This window comes from Phyllobates terribilis, unplaced genomic scaffold (assembly GCF_046119375.1).
Source record: "Phyllobates terribilis strain yellow unplaced genomic scaffold, ASM4611937v1 Scaffold_1__5_contigs__length_1240528914, whole genome shotgun sequence".
NCBI lineage: Eukaryota > Metazoa > Chordata > Amphibia > Anura > Dendrobatidae > Phyllobates > Phyllobates terribilis.
The window spans coordinates 1140875875-1140895767 of record NW_027362761.1 but is presented as its reverse complement, the minus strand read 5'-3'; the positions used below and the strand labels follow the sequence as shown (position 1 = coordinate 1140895767).

The 19893-nt window shown below is 42.9% G+C and overlaps 1 protein-coding gene across 5 annotated transcripts in view; it reads right to left on the bottom strand.

Moving 5' to 3' along the window:
• The window catches only part of ACOX3 (acyl-CoA oxidase 3, pristanoyl), a 91732-nt gene that overhangs the window by 40812 nt on the left and 31027 nt on the right, over positions 1–19893 (bottom strand). For all 5 annotated transcript variants that reach the window (XM_073647722.1, XM_073647740.1, XM_073647749.1 and 2 more), the window contains 4 exons: positions 11666–11762; positions 10657–10839; positions 8814–8936; positions 2396–2516 (listed from right to left, as the gene is read on the bottom strand). In XM_073647722.1, coding sequence (XP_073503823.1) covers positions 2396–2516; positions 8814–8936; positions 10657–10839; positions 11666–11762 — 524 coding nt within the window. The remainder of the gene's footprint in view (positions 1–2395; positions 2517–8813; positions 8937–10656; positions 10840–11665; positions 11763–19893) is intronic.

The window sequence follows — 19893 nt, the reverse complement described above, 5'->3', positions numbered from 1 at the left end:
CTGAATAAGGGCTTACAATACAGCCTCTCAACCCACAGAGTCCACAGGGCAACAAAGGAGTCAAAAAGGAGGCTCTGACTACGTAGAGAGCTTGTTTGTAGTCTGTAACCATGGAGACGCAAAATTCTGCATAAAAGCTGTGAACTGAAAACAAAGGGATATTTTTTTTTTTTTTTAACAAAAAGTTTTAGCACTTTTATATTAGGTGCATCAGATAGAGTAAAATATAAAATGATAGCAGAAGTGTCCCATATGGATATGATCCAGGAGCGGACGCTAAACAGTGTGACGGAGCGATAGTATTCTGCTCAGTACATTGTTTCCATCTGGTCGGTGGAGGTCCGCCAATCTGATACTGATCCTCATTACTGGCATGTAACCAATTTAATGTTACTGACAATTATTGGGACAGATTTTTCATCATATTAAAGAGTAATTATTGTTTTATTGTTTTTTTCATAAATCAATAGTACACTTGAAAATAAGAAACTTTGTAATATATCTTATCAGAGAAATCTGCTTCTTTCTCCTCCTGAATTGTTGGTTCATTCTCAAAAAATTATCAATTCAGGAGTAAAATCTGTCTTCAATGAACACAGATTTTCCCATAACTGAGATAGGAAATGACAGTTGGTGCTCATAAAGTTCTATGTAGAAGTGTCCACCTCTAGCTCCTCCCTCCTTACATAGAATTCTAAAAGCACCAACTGTCACCTTAGTAATGGGAAAGTCTCTCTTCAATGTATACACATTTTCCCATGACTGAGACAGGAGATGACAGTTGGTGCTCATATAGTTCTATGTAGAAGTGTCGGCCTCTAGCTCTTCAATCCTTACAAAGAATTCTAAAAGCACCAACTGTCATCTTAGTAATGGGAAAGTCTCTCTTCAATGTATATACATTTTCCCGTGACGGAGATAGGAAATGACAGTTGGTGCTCATAAAGTTCTATGTAGAAGTGTCGGCCTCTAGCTCTTCCCTCCTTCCATAGAATTGTAAGATCACACACTGTCATCTTAGTAATAGGAAAGTCTCTCTTCACTGAATGCACATTTTCCCATGACTGAGACAGGAGATGACAGTTGGTGCTCATATAGTTCTATGTAGAAGTGTCGGCCTCTAGCTCCTCCCTCCTTCCATAGAATTGTAAGATCACACACTGTCATCTTAGTAATGGGAAAGTCTCTCTTCACTGAATACACATTTTCCCATGACTGAGACAGGAGATGACAGTTGGTGCTCATATAGTTCTATGTAGAAGTGTCGGCCTCTAGCTCTTCAATCCTTACAAAGAATTCTAAAAGCACCAACTGTCATCTTAGTAATGGGAAAGTCTCTCTTCAATGTATACACATTTTCCCATGACGGAGATAGGAAATGACAGTTGGTGCTCATAAAGTTCTATGTAGAAGTGTCGGCCTCTAGCTCCTCCCTCCTTACATAGAATTGTAAGATCACACACTGTCATCTTAGTAATGGGAAAGTCTCTCTTCACTGAATGCACATTTTCCCATGACTGAGACAGGAGATGACAGTTGGTGCTCATATAGTTCTATGTAGAAGTGTCGGCCTCTAGCTCTTCCCTCCTTCCATAGAATTGTAAGATCACACACTGTCATCTTAGTAATGGGAAAGTCTCTCTTCACTGAATACACATTTTCCCATGACTGAGACAGGAGATGACAGTTGGTGCTCATATAGTTCTATGTAGAAGTGTCGGCCTCTAGCTCCTCCCTCCTTACATAGAATTCTAAAAGCACCAACTGTCATCTTAGTAATAGGAAAGTCTCTCTTCACTGAATGCACATTTTCCCATTACTGAGACAGGAGATGTCAGTTGGTGCTCATATAGTTCTATGTAGAAGTGTCGGCCTCTTGCTCCACCCTCCTTACATAGAATTCTAAAAGCACCAACTGTCATCTCCTATCTCAGTAATAGGAAAGTCTCTCTTCTCTGAATACAGATTTTACCCCTGAATTGAGACTGAAGAAGCAGATTTCTCTGATAAGATAGATTACAAATTTTCTTATTTTCGGGTGTGCCACTAATTTATCAAATAAAAATTAAAGTGACGGTTACTCTTTAGAGCTACAACCAAGATAAGTTTTATGTTCAAAGTTCAGGTAGAAGTTTGTGAATTGAAAATAGATGGAGTTTATCTGAGCCGTCGCTGCAGCTGGAGCTTATAATCGGATCAGACAAAGCCCGTGTCCGATCCGTCTGAAGTCGGCCTCACCTGCCTGTCAGAAACAGACGCATCCAGTAATCCCTAATTACATCTTGGAATTTTTCTGAACTATGACTGATAATAATCTGTGAGGCGTAATAACCACCCGTCCCGAGATCTAATCATGTCCACTCTTATGACAGTAATCCACTTTCTGGTCACTTACTGGCAAGAAAACCATGACCCCCACATGCTTCCCGGCATTCCTGAGCGCCGTGCTGTGCAGTCCAGGAGGCCAGTGGTTTACCGGCACTGGACAAAGCATGGATTTCTTTGCCAAGTTCAGCCTGAAAAACAACATAAACTTTTTATAGACATTATAAAGCAGGAAATTACGTTACCTAAATGCACATGTACTTGGGGCTAAAAATCATTTTTGCAATTGGGTTTCATTAAAAATTTTGCAACGTTTGCTTTCTAGAAGCTTCTTTCTGTTGCTGGCTGTAGAATGAGTTAACTGAGAATCTGTCAGTGCGCTCATTCTTTTTTTTTTTTTTTTCTGAGCTGTTCTCTCTGCTGATTTATGGCCACAGAAAACATTAAAGTTCAATCAAACAGGCAAACAAAGAGCCTGTAAAAGCCAAAAGATGCAGAATTTTTTAATAAAACCCAATTGCAAAAATGATTTTTAGACCAAAAGGTAAAAAAAAACAAAAAAAAAAAAACGACCGCTACTTCAGACATTGGATCGCTTGTACAATACAATGCACTACCATATCTTTGCCCATCGGACTTGAGGGCCATTGTTAGGCTCCCAACTACCGGAGCAATCCCTTGGCACCTCAGGATCACGCCATAGGGAGCGTAGGTTAGCACGAGGACCCCCTAACCGCTTAGATGCCGTGTTTGCTTTTGAAGGAGGCATCTCAGGGGTTGGGATCAGAGTTATCTTTGATCACGGACCTTTGTAGTGGGTGTATTATTGATGGATCCCAAATATTTCGGTGTGTATAAGTTTGGTGTGAACAAAAGCCTAAAGGACAGAATAGATGTTTTTTTTTTTTTTTTTTTTTTTTAAAATCTGGAAAATAAAATTTAAATAAACCTAAAATAAAATGTGAAAATAGAAATGAGTAAGTGAGATCAAACTCAGTTCCTCGTTTCGATTTAGATTTCCAGATTTATTTATTTTTTTTGAATTTTTAACTTGGAAATTACAAAAATTCAAGTAAAATACAGTAAAAAGTAAAACAAAAAAAGGATAGAAATAATAACAGAATTTAATAAAAGCCCTTTGTGGAATATCTGAAATGCTTTGTTCAGAGAATGGAGATAAAAAGGATCGGGACGTCACGAACTGGGAACAAGAACTGGGATCACACAGAACATTATCTGATATCCATAGAAGAAGGACGCGGTGCCGGCACGGAGCCCGGGGTTTGTTCTTGGCACTTACCAGGTGATTACGAGAAGGTCGTCTCATACAGTCCCAAAAATGATCTGCATGCAAACACTATGTACCGGCTGAAACGGTAAGGCCGTGTTCACAAGGCGCAGATACATTGTGTTTTTTTGCAAACCAATCCTGCAGGTTCTGCACAGATCTCACCCTCTGCAGTGCAAATTTGGGTCTACAGGTCTGACAAAACGTAGCTGGAGGATTTCAGCTCTGAAGACGGCAGTTATGTAGTATCATACAGGCTTTCACTCGGATAGAAAGTTACTCAATCTTTTATGCAGATTGTTTCTAAATGGTTTAAAAGGGATATTCCCAATATGTAGTAAGTGTAATAATAATAATATCAGTAAATATCTCTAATTAGAAATATAGTATAGTTCGTCTGATTTGCCATGTTGATTACCCCATGTGCAGGCGTTGCAGTAGCTTAGATATCCATGGTTATGACCAGTAACAGCTAACTGTCACTATATGAGTAGTTGTAACCATGGATACCTTATCTACTGCAATGCCCTGCACATGGGGTGAGCGACATAGCAAATCAGAAGAACTATACTACATTTCTAATATTTGCTAATATTATTATTATTATTACAGTTACTACATACTGCGATACATACTTGGAGATGGGAATACCCCTTTAGGCCACAGCCCCCACTATCAGTATTCGGTCAGTATTTTTTCTCAGGAGTGGGAGCCAAAACCAGGTGAGGAACAATCAGAGAAAAGGTATAATAGAAACAAGTCACCAATTCTGCATTTATCACCCACTCCTGGTTTTGGCTCCCACTCCTGAGAAAAAATACTGACCAAATACTGATAGTGGGGCCGTGGCCTTAAAGGCCAAATCACTAAATTACTGGGAAAACCATCTGAAGTGTAATGGACAGAAAAATGTAAGGTAGTGTGAACCGGGGCCTAAGAAAACAAGATATACAGTTATTCAAATTATTACTGAAAAAAAACCCATAACTTTAGTGACCAGCGTCAGGCAGCTGCTGCACAAGCAAATAAAATTATGGGACACAGTAAATGATCAGGAGAGTCGGTCGACTAGTCCCACCAAAAAAAAGCAGGTTTGGCTGACTTTCATCTAATCTGAACAGGGCATTAAGGGACAGAGGACAGCTGTACTCACTTCTATCTGCTAACAACATAGACAATGCTTGACTGCTGCGCCACTAAAACAGGGCTCTGGGGACCCCTACTACTCTTTTGATCATCAAATGATATCATATGCTGTGGATATAATGCTGGAATAAAGTATTCACCAACATAGGGAGGAGCCAGAAAGCCCTGCTGCGACTACTGGGGAGATGTGAGGCTTGCTCCAACTACTGGGGGAGCAGTGCGGAGAGAGGGAGTACCATTATTACTACTTAAAGTTAGGGGTGGGAATAGACACTAATAGGGGACTCTGTTCTAACTAAAGGGGGGGGGGGTTGCACATTCCTAATTGCTGTAAGAACTTGTCTAAGCAAAGTGTTATTACTGAGTCCTAAATGTTGGCGGTGAACCCTGGACCTCTTGCTAATCAAAATAATTAGGGTCCCCATTTACTGTGCACAATTTTTTTTCTAAGTATTTACTCTAACCCCTTCCCAATGTGACATATAAGTCACCGATAACCCATAGAGGTCACCGATAACCCATAGAGGTCACCAATAGCCCATAGAGGTCACCAATAGCCCATAGAGGTCACCAATAGCCCATATAGGCCACCAATACCCCATGTAGGTCACCAATAGCCCATAGAGGTCACCGATAACCCATAGAGGTCACCAATAGCCCAGAGAGGTCACCGATAGCCCAGAGAGGTCACCGATAGCCCAGAGAGGTCACCGATACCCCATATAGGCCACCAATACCCCATATAGGCCACCAATACCCCATGTAGGTCACCAATAGCCCATAGAGGTCACCGATAACCCATAGAGGTCACCAATAGCCCATAGAGGTCACCAATAGCCCATAGAGGTCACCAATACTCCATAGAGGTCACCAGTAGCCCAGAGAGGTCACCAGTAGCCCAGAGAGGTCACCGATAGCCCAGAGAGGTCACCGATAGCCCAGAGAGGTCACCAATAGCCCATAGAGGTCACCAGTAGCCCATGTAGGTCACCAGTAGCCCATGTAGGTCACCAGTAGCCCATATAGGTCACCAATACTCCATGTAGGTCACCAATACCCCATAGAGGTCACCAATAGCCCATAGAGGTCACCAATAGCCCATATAGGCCACCAATAGCCCATAGAGGTCACCAATAGCCCATAGAGGTCACCAATAGCCCATAGAGGTCACCAATAGCCCATAGAGGTCACCAGTAGCCCATAGAGGTCACCAGTAGCCCATAGAGGTCACCAGTAGCCCATAGAGGTCACCAATAGCCCATAGAGGTCACCGATAGCCCATAGAGGTCATCGATAGCCCAGAGAGGTCACCGATAACCCATAGAGGTCACCAATAGCCCATAGAGGTCACCAATAGCCCATATAGGCCACCAATAGCCCATAGAGGTCACCGATAACCCATAGAGGTCACCAATAGCCCATATAGGTCACCAATACCCCATAGAGGTCACCAATACCCCATAGAGGTCACCAATACCCCATAGAGGTCACCAGTAGCCCATAGAGGTCACCAGTAGCCCAGAGAGGTCACCAGTAGCCCAGAGAGGTCACCGATAGCCCAGAGAGGTCACCAATACCCCATATAGGTCACCAATACCCCATAGAGGTCACCAATACCCCATAGAGGTCACCAATAGCCCATAGAGGTCACCAATAGCCCATAGAGGTCACCAATAGCCCATGTAGGTCACCAGTACCCCATGTAGGTCACCAGTAGCCCATATAGGTCACCAATACTCCATAGAGGTCACCAATACCCCATAGAGGTCACCAATACCCCATAGAGGTCACCAGTAGCCCATAGAGGTCACCAGTAGCCCATAGAGGTCACCAATAGCCCATAGAGGTCACCAATACCCCATAGAGGTCACCCATAGCCCATAGAGGTCACCCATAGCCCAGAGAGGTCACCGATAGCCCAGAGAGGTCACCGATAGCCCAGAGAGGTCACCGATAGCCCATATAGGCCACCAATACCCCATGTAGGTCACCAATAGCCCATAGAGGTCACCGATAACCCATAGAGGTCACCAATAGCCCATAGAGGTCACCAATAGCCCATAGAGGTCACCAATACTCCATAGAGGTCACCAGTAGCCCAGAGAGGTCACCAGTAGCCCAGAGAGGTCACCGATAGCCCAGAGAGGTCACCGATAGCCCAGAGAGGTCACCGATAGCCCATATAGGCCACCAATACCCCATGTAGGTCACCAATAGCCCATAGAGGTCACCGATAACCCATAGAGGTCACCAATAGCCCATAGAGGTCACCAATAGCCCATAGAGGTCACCAATACTCCATAGAGGTCACCAGTAGCCCAGAGAGGTCACCAGTAGCCCAGAGAGGTCACCGATAGCCCAGAGAGGTCACCGATAGCCCAGAGAGGTCACCGATAGCCCAGAGAGGTGACCGATAGCCCAGAGAGGTCACCGATAGCCCAGAGAGGTCACCAATACCCCATAGAGGTCACCAATACCCCATAGAGGTTACCAATAGCCCATATAGGTCACCAGTACCCCATGTAGGTCACCAGTAGCCCATGTAGGTCACCAGTAGCCCATAGAGGTCACCAGTAGCCCATAGAGGTCACCAGTAGCCCATATAGGTCACCAGTAGCCCATATAGGTCACCAATAGCCCATAGAGGTCATCGATAGCCCACAGAGGTCACCAATACCCCATAGAGGTCACCAATAGCCCATAGAGGTCACCAATAGCCCATATAGGCCACCAATAGCCCATAGAGGTCACCAATAACCCATAGAGGTCACCAATAACCCATAGAGGTCACCAATACCCCATAGAGGTCACCAATACCCCATAGAGGTCACCAGTAGCCCATAGAGGTCACCAATAGCCCATAGAGGTCACCGATAGCCCATAGAGGTCACCGATAGCCCATAGAGGTCATCGATAGCCCATAGAGGTCATCGATAGCCCATAGAGGTCATCGATAGCCCATAGAGGTCATCGATAACCCATAGAGGTCACCAATAGCCCATATAGGCCACCAATAGCCCATATAGGCCACCAATAGCCCATAGAGGTCACCAATAGCCCATAGAGGTCACCGATAACCCATAGAGGTCACCAATAGCCCATAGAGGTCACCAATAGCCCATAGAGGTCACCAATAGCCCATAGAGGTCACCAATACTCCATAGAGGTCACCAATACCCCATCGAGGTCACCAGTAGCCCATAGGTCACCGATAGCCCAGAGAGGTCACCGATAGCCCAGAGAGGTCACCAATACCACATATAGGTCACCAATACCCCATAGAGGTCACCAGTACCCCATGTAGGTCACCAGTACCCCATGTAGGTCACCAGTAGCCCATATAGGTCACCAGTAGCCCATATAGGTCACCAATACCCCATAGAGGTCACCCATAGCCCATAGAGGTCACCAATAGCCCATAGAGGTCACCAATAGCTCATAGAGGTCACCAATAGCCCATAGAGGTCACCAGTAGCCCATATAGGTCACAAAGCAAAACACAAGCCCTCACACACACACACAAAAAAAAAAAAAAAAAGTTATAGGTCTCGGAATATTGTGACATAAACCATTTTTTTTTAAACACATTTCAGAATTTTTTTTTTACCACTAAAAAGAAAAAAAAAATCATAAAAAATAAATAAATAAAAGTTTGGCATAGCTGTAACTGTACTAACAAGAAGAATAATTTTCCCAGGTCATTTTTAAAAGCATAATGAACGCAAAAAACCCCACAAAAATAGCAGAATTATGATTTTTTTTTTCTCTACTTCACAAGAACTTGGAATTTTTTGTTCCTATTTTTCACTACATTGTATGGTAAAATGAATGGTATCATTCAAAACTATAGTAGGTTCTGCAAAAAGCCCAAGCCCTTGTATGGCTATAACAATGGAGAAGTGAGAAGGTAGAGGAGGGGGAAAAACAAAAGCGCAAACAGGAACAATCAGCGGCGGTAGGAAGGATTTCATGGAAGGTCACATGGCCACTTCCCCGCCAGAATATAAGAATACACCATCACTATTTTAGTGACCTTTACAATAGCAGTACGCACCTGTCTCGGGCTCCGATCCTTCATAAGAATCCCAACCTGAAGTTCAACCAAGTTTAAAAAGAAGCTCTTGGAGAAGTAATCTAAAACATAAGCTGCGGCGAGATAAGGAATCAGCCTCCATTGCTGAAAAAGGAAAAATAATAAACAAAATAAATGGTTAAAGAAACACACCCAAAAATTTCTGTAAGTCCATTATCTAGCTGAGTGATTTGCAAAAACGCTAAAAATCCATCAAAGCTCTATTTCATGGTTCTGAAGGCTCCTTCTGTTCTCCCCTTTCCTCAGTGTTAGAGATAGCACCAGGGAATGGAAGTGGATTGTACACCAGTCTCCACAGAGTGGAAAGGGTAGAAAGCATGTAAAGTCTCAGGGAGGGCAGATAAAACAGGCTGTAGGAAGGGAAGAAAAGCACATGAAGTGGAAGTAATGTGCAGAATAGAAGTTTTTACTGATGTATGAGCTAATGAAGACAGCAGCACCCTGGATAAACACAGAGCTCACATCCAGCCTGTATCACTGGGAGTGACACTTCTGTAAGTGAAAAATCTGAAACTTGGTTCAGTCTGCAAACTGCATATCAGGGGTTCAGAAAGTAAATTAAGAAATGAGGATTGAAGACTCAAACGCGAGACCTGATTCATTATTGCATTTGTGTTTTTTTGTCTTGTTTTTGTTGTTTTATCTGTATTTCTTTAAGTGGGAGGGGGTTGGGGTTCTCTGCCGATTCATCAATTGCGACTTTCTTTAAAAAAAATATTATATAGGTATGTATTTATTATATATATATATATATATATATATATATATATATATATATATATATATATATATATATATATATATATATATATATATATATATATATATATATATATATATATATATATATATTAATTAAAGAAATGTAGTCCAGCTTCCGGAATGATTTTACATAGACTTAAGTGCTTTTTTTTTTTAAGTTGCAAATTGTGCGACATTTTAGTGGAACTTTTAGCACTAAATAGTCGCATGGAAGGTTGGAGGCAAAACTCATGAATCATGTGTGCTATTCTGCAGAATTTGGTGCAAAAAACATCAAAGAATGCCACAAGACAAGTGAGGAAAAGTCACTAAAATGAAACCCACAAATGGTGAATCGCGTTCTCTGTGCATACATTTAATAAACATGTTCTGCCGGATGTAAAAATCATTTTTCCCTTGTCTACATGTCCAGCTTTTAAATATTGATTGACCCATAAGAAGCTGAAGTCTCCTACAGCTCCACAACCTATACACAGCATTATTTTTTTACGCACGCCTTTATCATAGCAGACTGACTTCATTTTCAGCTGTAAATTCTCATGCAATCCAATCTTATTTCTGGTATATTCGCAACGTTCAGGAAACTGATGTCTCCGCTCAACCTTGCAGTAAAATTAGACAATTTGAATTGCTGCATAAACTTTATCTGTGTTTTACCATCATCAGTATCGGTTTTCCCCTCTCATCTAAATGTCATCCTCATTATTCTAAGGCATAAGAGGGAACGTGAGATATTTAAGGATTCGTAAATTTAAAAAATACATTTGTGAGTGATGTGACACATGGCAAAATTAAATAAATATTTAGGAGCTGTCAGAAACACCTCCACCCAAATATAATAGGATATGCTTATATAAGCCGCCCTGGCGCTTAGTTATGCGCTTAGTTATACGCTTAGTTATTAATTGCTCGGCTTTAAACCAAAGACTGTAATGTGGCAGGATAAGATCCCTATACAACTTGAAATACTCAAGAAGTGAACAAGGATACAAATTCTGATGGTCAGGATATCATAAGCTTATAAAACAGAGACTACATGTACCTGCAGCTGATATTCAAGAACTGGGATTTCTTCTTTTTCAGTAGGTCCAAACTGACGGCGTGTAGCAGAGAAACGGATAGCAATAGTGATGGCAAGCTTCAAGTTTGTGACTACCATGCCAATGATTGAAACCCTCCCGCTGGACAGCGTGCCAAGAGAAGCACCAAGACGCTGCTTTGGGTCCTAGTGAAAAAAGAATAATAAAAAAAAAAAACAACAATATGCATAAGTCACAGTAAAGATCTATAATGATATAAAACAAAACCTAAAAATAAAGGAGTGGAGAAAGCATGTACAGTCTGAGGGAGGGCAGAGAAAACAAAATCAGGCTGTAGAAAAGCCCATGAAGACAGAAGCTGTGCTGATGTACAAGTTAATGAAGACAAAAGCACTCTGGATACACACAGACCTCCCATCCAGCCTATATTACTGGGAGAAGCACTCCCACAAGGGAGAAATATGAAACTTGGATCAGTTTGCAATCTACATTGATAGAAAACTAACTCCGAAAAAAATCCACTAAATAAAAGCTGCTATTACAAAGCTAGAAGGATTTTTCTTTGTTTTTAAATAATAAATCAATCATTTTGTTTGGGTATGCCACCTAGAACCAGGACCTTATGGAAAAACAAATACAACTTTCCCATTCCCTATATAATCCTACAGCTTTCAGTTCCATGCCTGGTTTAGTAAAAAGAATGGCGTCCTTCCTAAAATAACAATTCTGGAGCATCTTTACACCTCTGTTATTCCTCCTGGAAATGTGTGAACACAATGGGTGTCCTTTCTGTCAATGACATGTCTCCACATATTCTGTCAAGTTATCCATACATTTGTAGGAAGGACTGAGAAACGCTCCATGCAAAGCCCTAGAAAAAGATGTTTCAGCATTGTTATTTCATGTAAAAAAAAGAAGTATTTACTAAAAGATGTATAAGTACCGAATGCAAATATCAATCAAAATCTAAAATAAAAATATATAAAAAGTATGTGAATGAATATATAGCACCTTGTATACGCTGGTGTAGTTTCCACTGGAGGAAATATCGCCAGTACGGTTTAAAAGGTTTTCATGGGGAATCCGAACATTGTGAAACATTGCAAATCTGTGAAGACATAAAAAAGGAATAACTAAATAAACATATACGGTCTATACTATGTATTGTTAGCCATGAAGCTAAAAGCATTCCTGCTGTTTCAGGTGACTTCTCCGAATAAGCAGTCGTGTGTGCATGAAAAAAAACACTATTTCTGACCATTATATGAAGTGTGTCCTGCATTTTTCACAAGTTTTCCCCTCTGCCATCTCTCTTTTTAATTTTCAGTTGTCTTTGAGCTAGTGGGGGGAGAGTAGCTGCTGTGATGAGATAGAGGGGATTCCTGTTCTGATGTTTTCATGTAGCACATTTTCAGACCCAGCGACAGAAAAGAGGACATTTAACAGCAGTACTGAAAGGTGTAGCTGCGATTCCAGCTCTGTGGTGAGATAAATACTTACTAGAGAGCAACTGCGCCATTTCTTTTTTTTAAAGGGATAATACAGTCATGTGCAGCAGTGCAACAACGGAAACAGATACAAAAGGACAAATACATCAATAAAGATGGTCACACACAGCACAAAGTATTGCTTGAACATTGAAACATGAAATCCAGCCATAATAGTAGAGCCAAAAACTTACATTGTAGTACCGGATGAACCATTCCCTAATAACACAAAAAAAGAGAGAACGAAGAAAAATGAAGGGAAGAGGGGGGAGGGATGTAAGGAGTAAACGGGACAAAAGGAATAAAGGGAGGTGGGGGGGATTGGAGGTAATAGGTCAAAAAGTTTTAGATCTATGGGCTCAGCTTTCCTTAATAAAGGTCAGATATTCAAGAGGTTCTAAGTTCCAGCCAATAACACCAAACCTTGTAAAAAGGCTTATAGGAATTACTGACAGCAGAATTGAGCATTCATTATAGAAAAGCAAAGGAAAAAAAGTCGGCGTGGAGTCCTTTTTCCAAACCAAGAGAATGCAAGCATGTGCCGTCGCAAATAGGTGCCTCAAAATAGAAGGACGAGAGCTGGATTCAAGTCTGATCCCAGATCAGTGATCTTATGTATCACTCGCTGCACTTTTCGCCAAAAAGGGTTGAGACTAGTGATGAGTGAGCACTAAAATGCTTGGGTGCTCGAAGCTCGGGTCGAGCACATTGGAATACTCGGGTGCTCGACCCGAGCAACGAGCCCAATGTAAGTCTATGGGAAACGAGCATTTTTCTGATGGTCCCCCCCGGCGGTCTACAGAAGGTCAAAAATTGTCCAAATCGATAGGAACGGTGCTCAATTAAACGTCAGGCAGGCAAAATATATAGGCAGACAGACAGGCAGGGTATATAGGAGGGTACATGCGCGATGCTCGGGCGGGAGCTCGGGTCCCCGTCCTGCATGTCTGGCGCTATTTAGAGCACCAATCATGCAGGGATTGTCTGCCACTCACTGTAATGCCACAGCCATGGTGGTTGTGGCATTACAGTGATTGCCCAAATCGATGGGAACAGTGCTCACAGTGAAACATGAAAAGCCGGCAATTCAGCAGCGGCATACACCGGTACCCGACAATTTAGAACCGAAAGAATAGAGCTTCACACATAGATTAGATAGATAGAAACATGTCAGTCACATATATAATAAGTACAGTGATAGTGTTGATTACTGTACTTGTCATTTAGTGTTAAAATAAAGGATTTATTAAAAAAAAATTGGCGTGGGGTTCCCCGTAATTTTAGTCTCTAGCGGAGGTTAAGCAGACGGCTGGGGCAGATGTTTGAAGCCTGGGAAGGGGGTAATACCCACGGAGCTTCCCAGGCTACTAATATCGGCCCACAGCTGAATACCTAGCCTTTACTAGCTATTAAAATGGGGGACCCCCCAAAAAAATGACGTGAGGTCCCCCCTATTTTAATAGCTAGCAAAGGCTAGGCAGACAGCTGGGGGCTGATCTTAATAGACCAGGAAGGGTGCCATGAATATTGGCCCCCTCCCAGGCTAGAAACACCAGCCGTCAGCCGCCCCAGAAATGGCGCATCCATAGGAGAGGCGTCTATAAGACACCCCCATTACTAACCCCATAGTCAAAGTTAAAAAAAACCCCACAAACACCCAGAATAAAGTGCTTTAATTGAAATAAACACACAATTCTTTATTGTTCTAAATTAAACCATACTTACCATCACGCCCATTCCAGCTGAAGCCAACGATCTCCTGCAATAAAAATAAAATAATAAACCAACCTCATCCTTACCTTTCCATGGTTCCCAGGATGGCTCTAGCTCTGCTACATTCACATGACAGGCTGGATCGCAGCCGAAAGCTGCCATCTTGCCATGCCGCAGACACTGTGCAGCTCAGGCATGCTTACGCTCCTCAGTGTCTCGCTGTGACGGCATCCAGATGAGCCGAGTTCATGTCCAATGAACTCAGCTCACCTCATGCACGTCACTGACAGCGTGGGAGAATTCTCCTGCGCATGCCGTGAGCGTGAGAGAATTGTCCTGCGCATGCGGTGACATGAACTCGGCTCATCTGGATGCCGTCACAGCCAGACACTGAAGAGCGCAAGCATGCCTGCGCTTCTCAGTGTCTGCGGGATGACAGGCTGGATGGCAGCTTTCTACTACGATCCAGCCTGTCATGTGAATGTAGCAGAGCTGAAGCTGTCCTGGGAACCATGGAAAGGTAAGGATGAGGTTGCTTTATTATTTTACTTTTATTGCAGAAGACATTGGCTTCAGCTGGAATGGGCGTGATGGTAAGTATGGTTTAATTTAGAACAATAAAGAATTGTGTGTTTATTTGAATTAAAGGACTTTATTCTGGGTGTTGTGTTTTTTTTAAATACTTTACTAGAAATTCATGGCGGTCATGTCTAATATTGGCGTGACCCCATGAATTTCGGGCTTAGGGCCAGCTGATAATACCAAGCTGGCCCTAACCCCTTTATTACCCAGTGAGCCACCGCACCAGGGCCCTGGATGAGTTGGGTATAGCGCCAGAAGGTGGCGCTTCTATGAACGCGCCACTCTCTGGGGTGGCTGCGGATTGCAATTTGCAGTGGGGGGGGGGGGGGCAGAAAGCTTGGGCCTCCCTGCGCTGCGGATTCCAGCCCCCAGCTGCCTAGTTGTACCTGGCTGGACACAAAAATAGGGCGAAGCCCCATGTATTTTTTTTTTTAATTATTTCATGAAATTATTAGTAGCCTGGGAAGCTCCGTGGGTATTACCCCCTTCCCAGGCTTCAAACATCTGCCCCAGCCGTCTGCTTAACCTCCGCTAGAGACTAAAATTAAGGGGAACCCCACGCCAATTTTTTTTTTTAATAAATCCTTTATTTTAACACTAAATGACAAGTACAGTAATCAACACTGTCACTGTACTTCTTATATATGTGACTGACATGTTTCTATCTATCTAATCTATGTGTGAAGCTCTATTCTGTCTGTTATAAATTGTCGGGTACCGGTGTATGCCGCTGATGAATTGCCGGCCGGCTTTTCTAAAGAGACAGGTGCATGAAAACACTATTATTTATTTTTTTTAATAAATCCTTTATTTTAACACTAAATAACAAGGACAGTAACCAACACTGTCACTGTACTTATTATATATGTGACATGTTTCTATCTATCTCGAGCACTGAGATGCTCGGGCGAGTACCGAGCAGTGGCGAGCATGCTCGCTCATCACTAGTAACATGTCCCCTTCCTCCTCCCCGATTCTCCAACACATGGGATTGGCATCTGGGAAGTGTAGGCGAGTTGGGACCCTATACCACCGTGACAGTAGTTTATAACCTGACCATATGGAAAAAAGAGCAAATGGGTGACTATGTGCTAGATCAGGGATGTCAAACTTAAACACACAGAGGGCCAAAATGAAAAACTTGGAAAAAAGTCGCGGGTCAACCAGTATACAGTGTAATGGGCCCCACATAGTCCTCCATACAGCATAGTAGACCCCACATAGTCCTCCATACAGTATAATGGGCCCCACATAGTTCTTCATACAGAATAATGGGCCCCACATAGTTCTTCATACAGAATAATGGGCCCCACATAGTTCTTCATACAGTATAATGGCCCCACATAGTTCTTCATACAGTATAATGGCCCCACATAGTTCTTCATACAGTATAATGGGCCCCACATAGTTCTGCATACAGTATAATGGCCCCACATAGTTCTTCATACAGTATAATGGCCCCACATAGTTCTTCATACAGTATAATGGGCCCCACATAGTTCTTCATACAGTATAATGGGCCCCACATAGTCCTCAATACAGAATAACAGGCCCCACATAGTCCTCCATACAGAATAATGGCCCCACATAGTCCTCCATACAGAATAATGGGCCCCACATAGTTCTTCATACAGTATAATGGGCCCCACATAGTTCTTCATACAGTATAATGGCCCCACATAGTTCTTCATACAGTATAATGGCCCCACATAGTTCTTCATACAGTATAATGGGCCCCACATAGTTCTGCATACAGTATAATGGCCCCACATAGTTCTTCATACAGTATAATGGCCCCACATAGTTCTTCATACAGTATAATGAGCACCACATAGTTCTTCATAGAGAATAATGGGCCCCACATAGTCCTCCATACAGAATAATGGCCCCACATAGTTCTTCATACAGAATAATGGGCCCCACACAGTCCTCCATACAGAATATAGGGCCCCACATAGTCCTCCATGCAGTATAATGGGTCTACATAGTCCTCCATACAGAATAATGGGCCCCACATAGTCCTCCATACAGAATAATGGCCCCACATAGTCCTCCATACAGAATAATGGCCCCACATAGTCCTCCATACAGAATAATGGCCCCACATAGTGCACCATACAGAATAATGGCCCCACATAGTTCTTCATACAGTATAATGGGCCCCACATAGTTCTTCATACAGTATAATGGGCCCCACATAGTCCTCCATACAGAATAATGGGCCCCACATAGTCCTCCATACAGTATAATGGCCCCACATAGTGCACCATACAGAATAATGGCCCCACATAGTCCTCCATACAGTATAATGGGCCCCACATAGTCCTCAATACAGAATAACGGGCACCACATAGTCCTCCGTACAGAATAAAGGGCACTACATAGTCCTCCATGCAGTATAATGGGCCCCACATAGTCCTCAATACAGAATAATGGGCACCACATAGTCCTCCATACAGAATAACGGGCACCACATAGTCCTCCATACAGAATAACGGGCACCACATAGTCCTCCATACAGTATAATGGGCCCCACATAGTCCTCCATACAGAATAATGGCCCCACATAGTCCTCCATACAGAATAATAGCCCCACATAGTCCTCCATACGGAATAATGGGCCTCACAGTCCTCCATACAGAACAATGGCCCCACATAGGGGTGGCGGTTCTGGTGTCTGGGGCCGAATATAACCACCCTGCGGGCCTGATATGGCCCACGGGTCAGAGTTTGACATGTGTGTGCTAGGGTAAAAATATGTCTCCATTGATCCTTTGATAGGGAGAGACCCAAGTCCCCTTCCCATTGAATTTAAAAAGGAGTGGCAGGTTGTTGCTGGGGTTCACTCAGTAAGGAGTACGAGAAGGATAGAGAATGTCTTAGAGGTCACGAGCCCGAACACGCGGTTTTAACGGTTGTTTCGTCATCATTATAGAGGAGTCTGGGGGGGGGGGTAGATAGTGAAAAAAGTGGGAAAGCTGACCAACTCTCCAGATTCCCAAGGGCGATGCTGTAGAGATGCTGAGGAGGTGTTCCTTTGAGTGCCAGTTTTGTCTAGCTCGGAAAGGAGATCTTCTGAAGTAGCCTCTATTTGGCCAGGTACGAAAGACATCGTCATCCAAACTTGGAGGGAAAAGGGGATTAAACTGCGCCATTTCTATATGTCTCTCGAAGTGGATCATAAGTGGAGAAAGAAGCAGATTGTATTATAGTGAATGTGGTCCGTCTGGTGTCATTTGTATCTATCATAAGAAGAATGTGTTTCTTTTCTGACATTCCATTATTCTGTTCCTATATTTGAGCGCTGAATGCTATTGTAGCCTAAATAGTCTTCATTACAATTTTTCAACCATTCCTGCATCCAGAGAAGTGCTTTTGCAAAACTTATACAAATCAATTAGAGTACCTACTCCTTATGATTCTTTCTGCTCCCCGTCCCTTTTCTCACTGTTAGAGATAGCAGGAGGAAGGGGTTGTACACAGATCTACAGTTTGGCGAGGGGAGAAAACATGTTTAGTGTTTCAGGGAGGGCAGAGATTAAAGGTTACAGATCAGGAGGAAATAAGTGCAGGATACAAGCTGGATACACACAGAGCTCACATCCAGCCTGTATTGCAGTGAGAGACACTCCCACAAGAGAAAAATCTGAAACTTAGATCAAACTGCATAACAGGGCGTCTAAAAATCAATGGAGGAATGAAGATGGCAGACTGAAACAGTGCAATTGTATGAACTAAAGGTAAGCAGTAACATACGTAAAAAAAAAATATTCTATGTCAAAAGGTGTCCATAGCCTTTAAAGTTCTCCTCAGTAAGGTCTCACGGCTTCTTTTTCCAACAAGACAAATATTATTTATACAAAGGAGAAGTCTGACAGCCAGGCGTGTACGAGTAAAGTATTGCACAGCATAACAAAAAAAGTTGGCAAACTTTCTGGGATTTATTTTGAGCTCTCGTTTCTAGTAAAAGCTGAAGGTTTGTTTTATCTTGGCGTTGGTGTGTTACTAAACTCTGCCGAATATTTACTGCTGCCATAAATATTTATGTGAGCAGCAAAATGAATGGAACTATGGATACATTATGTGTAACCACCCGAGCAGAGATCTATCATACAAGGAAGCTGATACCAGAGCTCCCATAAACAAAGGCAAGTAAAATTGAGATTCCTTAATTAAACCGCCCAAAACACTGCACTCATTCCTGATCTCTATACGCGGTTCTATAAGATACATGACTAATACCGTACAACATGTCAGACTGTAAAACAACTCTTTACATTACCATAAATTTGCCATTATGTACAGTGCCTTGAAAAAGTATTCATACCCTGTGAGCTGCTCCGTCTTCTGATAGAGGCCGTGGCTGGGTACTGCACATCCACCTCCTATTCAAATCACCAGGAGACGGATGTGCAGTACCTGACCATGGTTACTATAGAAGACAGAGCCGCTCCGCAATTGAGAACTTCCGGCCGACGGCCAGCATCGCGAACAGCTGATCGGCAGTGTCGAGTGTCGGACCCCGACCGATCGGATATTGATGACCTATACTAAGGTTAGGAGACAGCCGACGTCTGCCAAGGCAACCCACTTCACAATGTCACTATTATCCGCATCATCAGGATGCAGAAAGCGCTGGCTCCTTCTTCCACCACTCAGTGTGTGAGACAGCAGACACGATGACGTCATTACATTGCTTCGGCTGCATGGCGAGTCAGTGCACAGGAGACAGGCGCAGAGCGCCGAGGGAACGGGAGCAAGGTGAGTATGTGTTGTTTTTTTTTTTTAAACATGTATATGGGATGTCTGCATGTATAGAAGGCAATGTGGGGGCTCATACTCCATATAGGAGGCTGCTTTGTGGGCTCATACTGTATATAAGAAGCAATGCGAGGTCTCATACTATATATAGGGACCTATGTGGGGGCTGATACTGTATATAGGAGGCTAAGAGTGGATCAGAATGTATTTAGGAGGCTATGTTGGGGCTCACATTGTATATAAAAGGCTATGTGGGGCTTACACTGTATACAGGAGGCTATGTGGGGGCTTACACTGTATACAGGAGGCTATGTGGGGGCTTACACTGCATATAGGAGGCTATGTGGGGACTCACTGTATATATGTGCCCATACTGTATATAGGAGGCTATGTGAAGTCTCATACTGTATATATTGAGCTATGTGGGGGCTCACACAGTATATATGTGCCCATACTGTATATAGGAGGCTATGTGAAGTCTCATATTGTATATAGGGAGCTATGTGAGGTCTCATACTGTATATAGGGAGCTATGTGGGGGCTCATACACAATTATACACAAGAGGCTATGTGTGGGCTAATAATGTATATATGAGGCTATGTGGGGTCTCATATTGTATATAAGAGGCTATGTGGGGGCTCATACTGTATTTAGGAGGCTATGTGAGGGCTCATACTGTATATAGGAGGCTATGT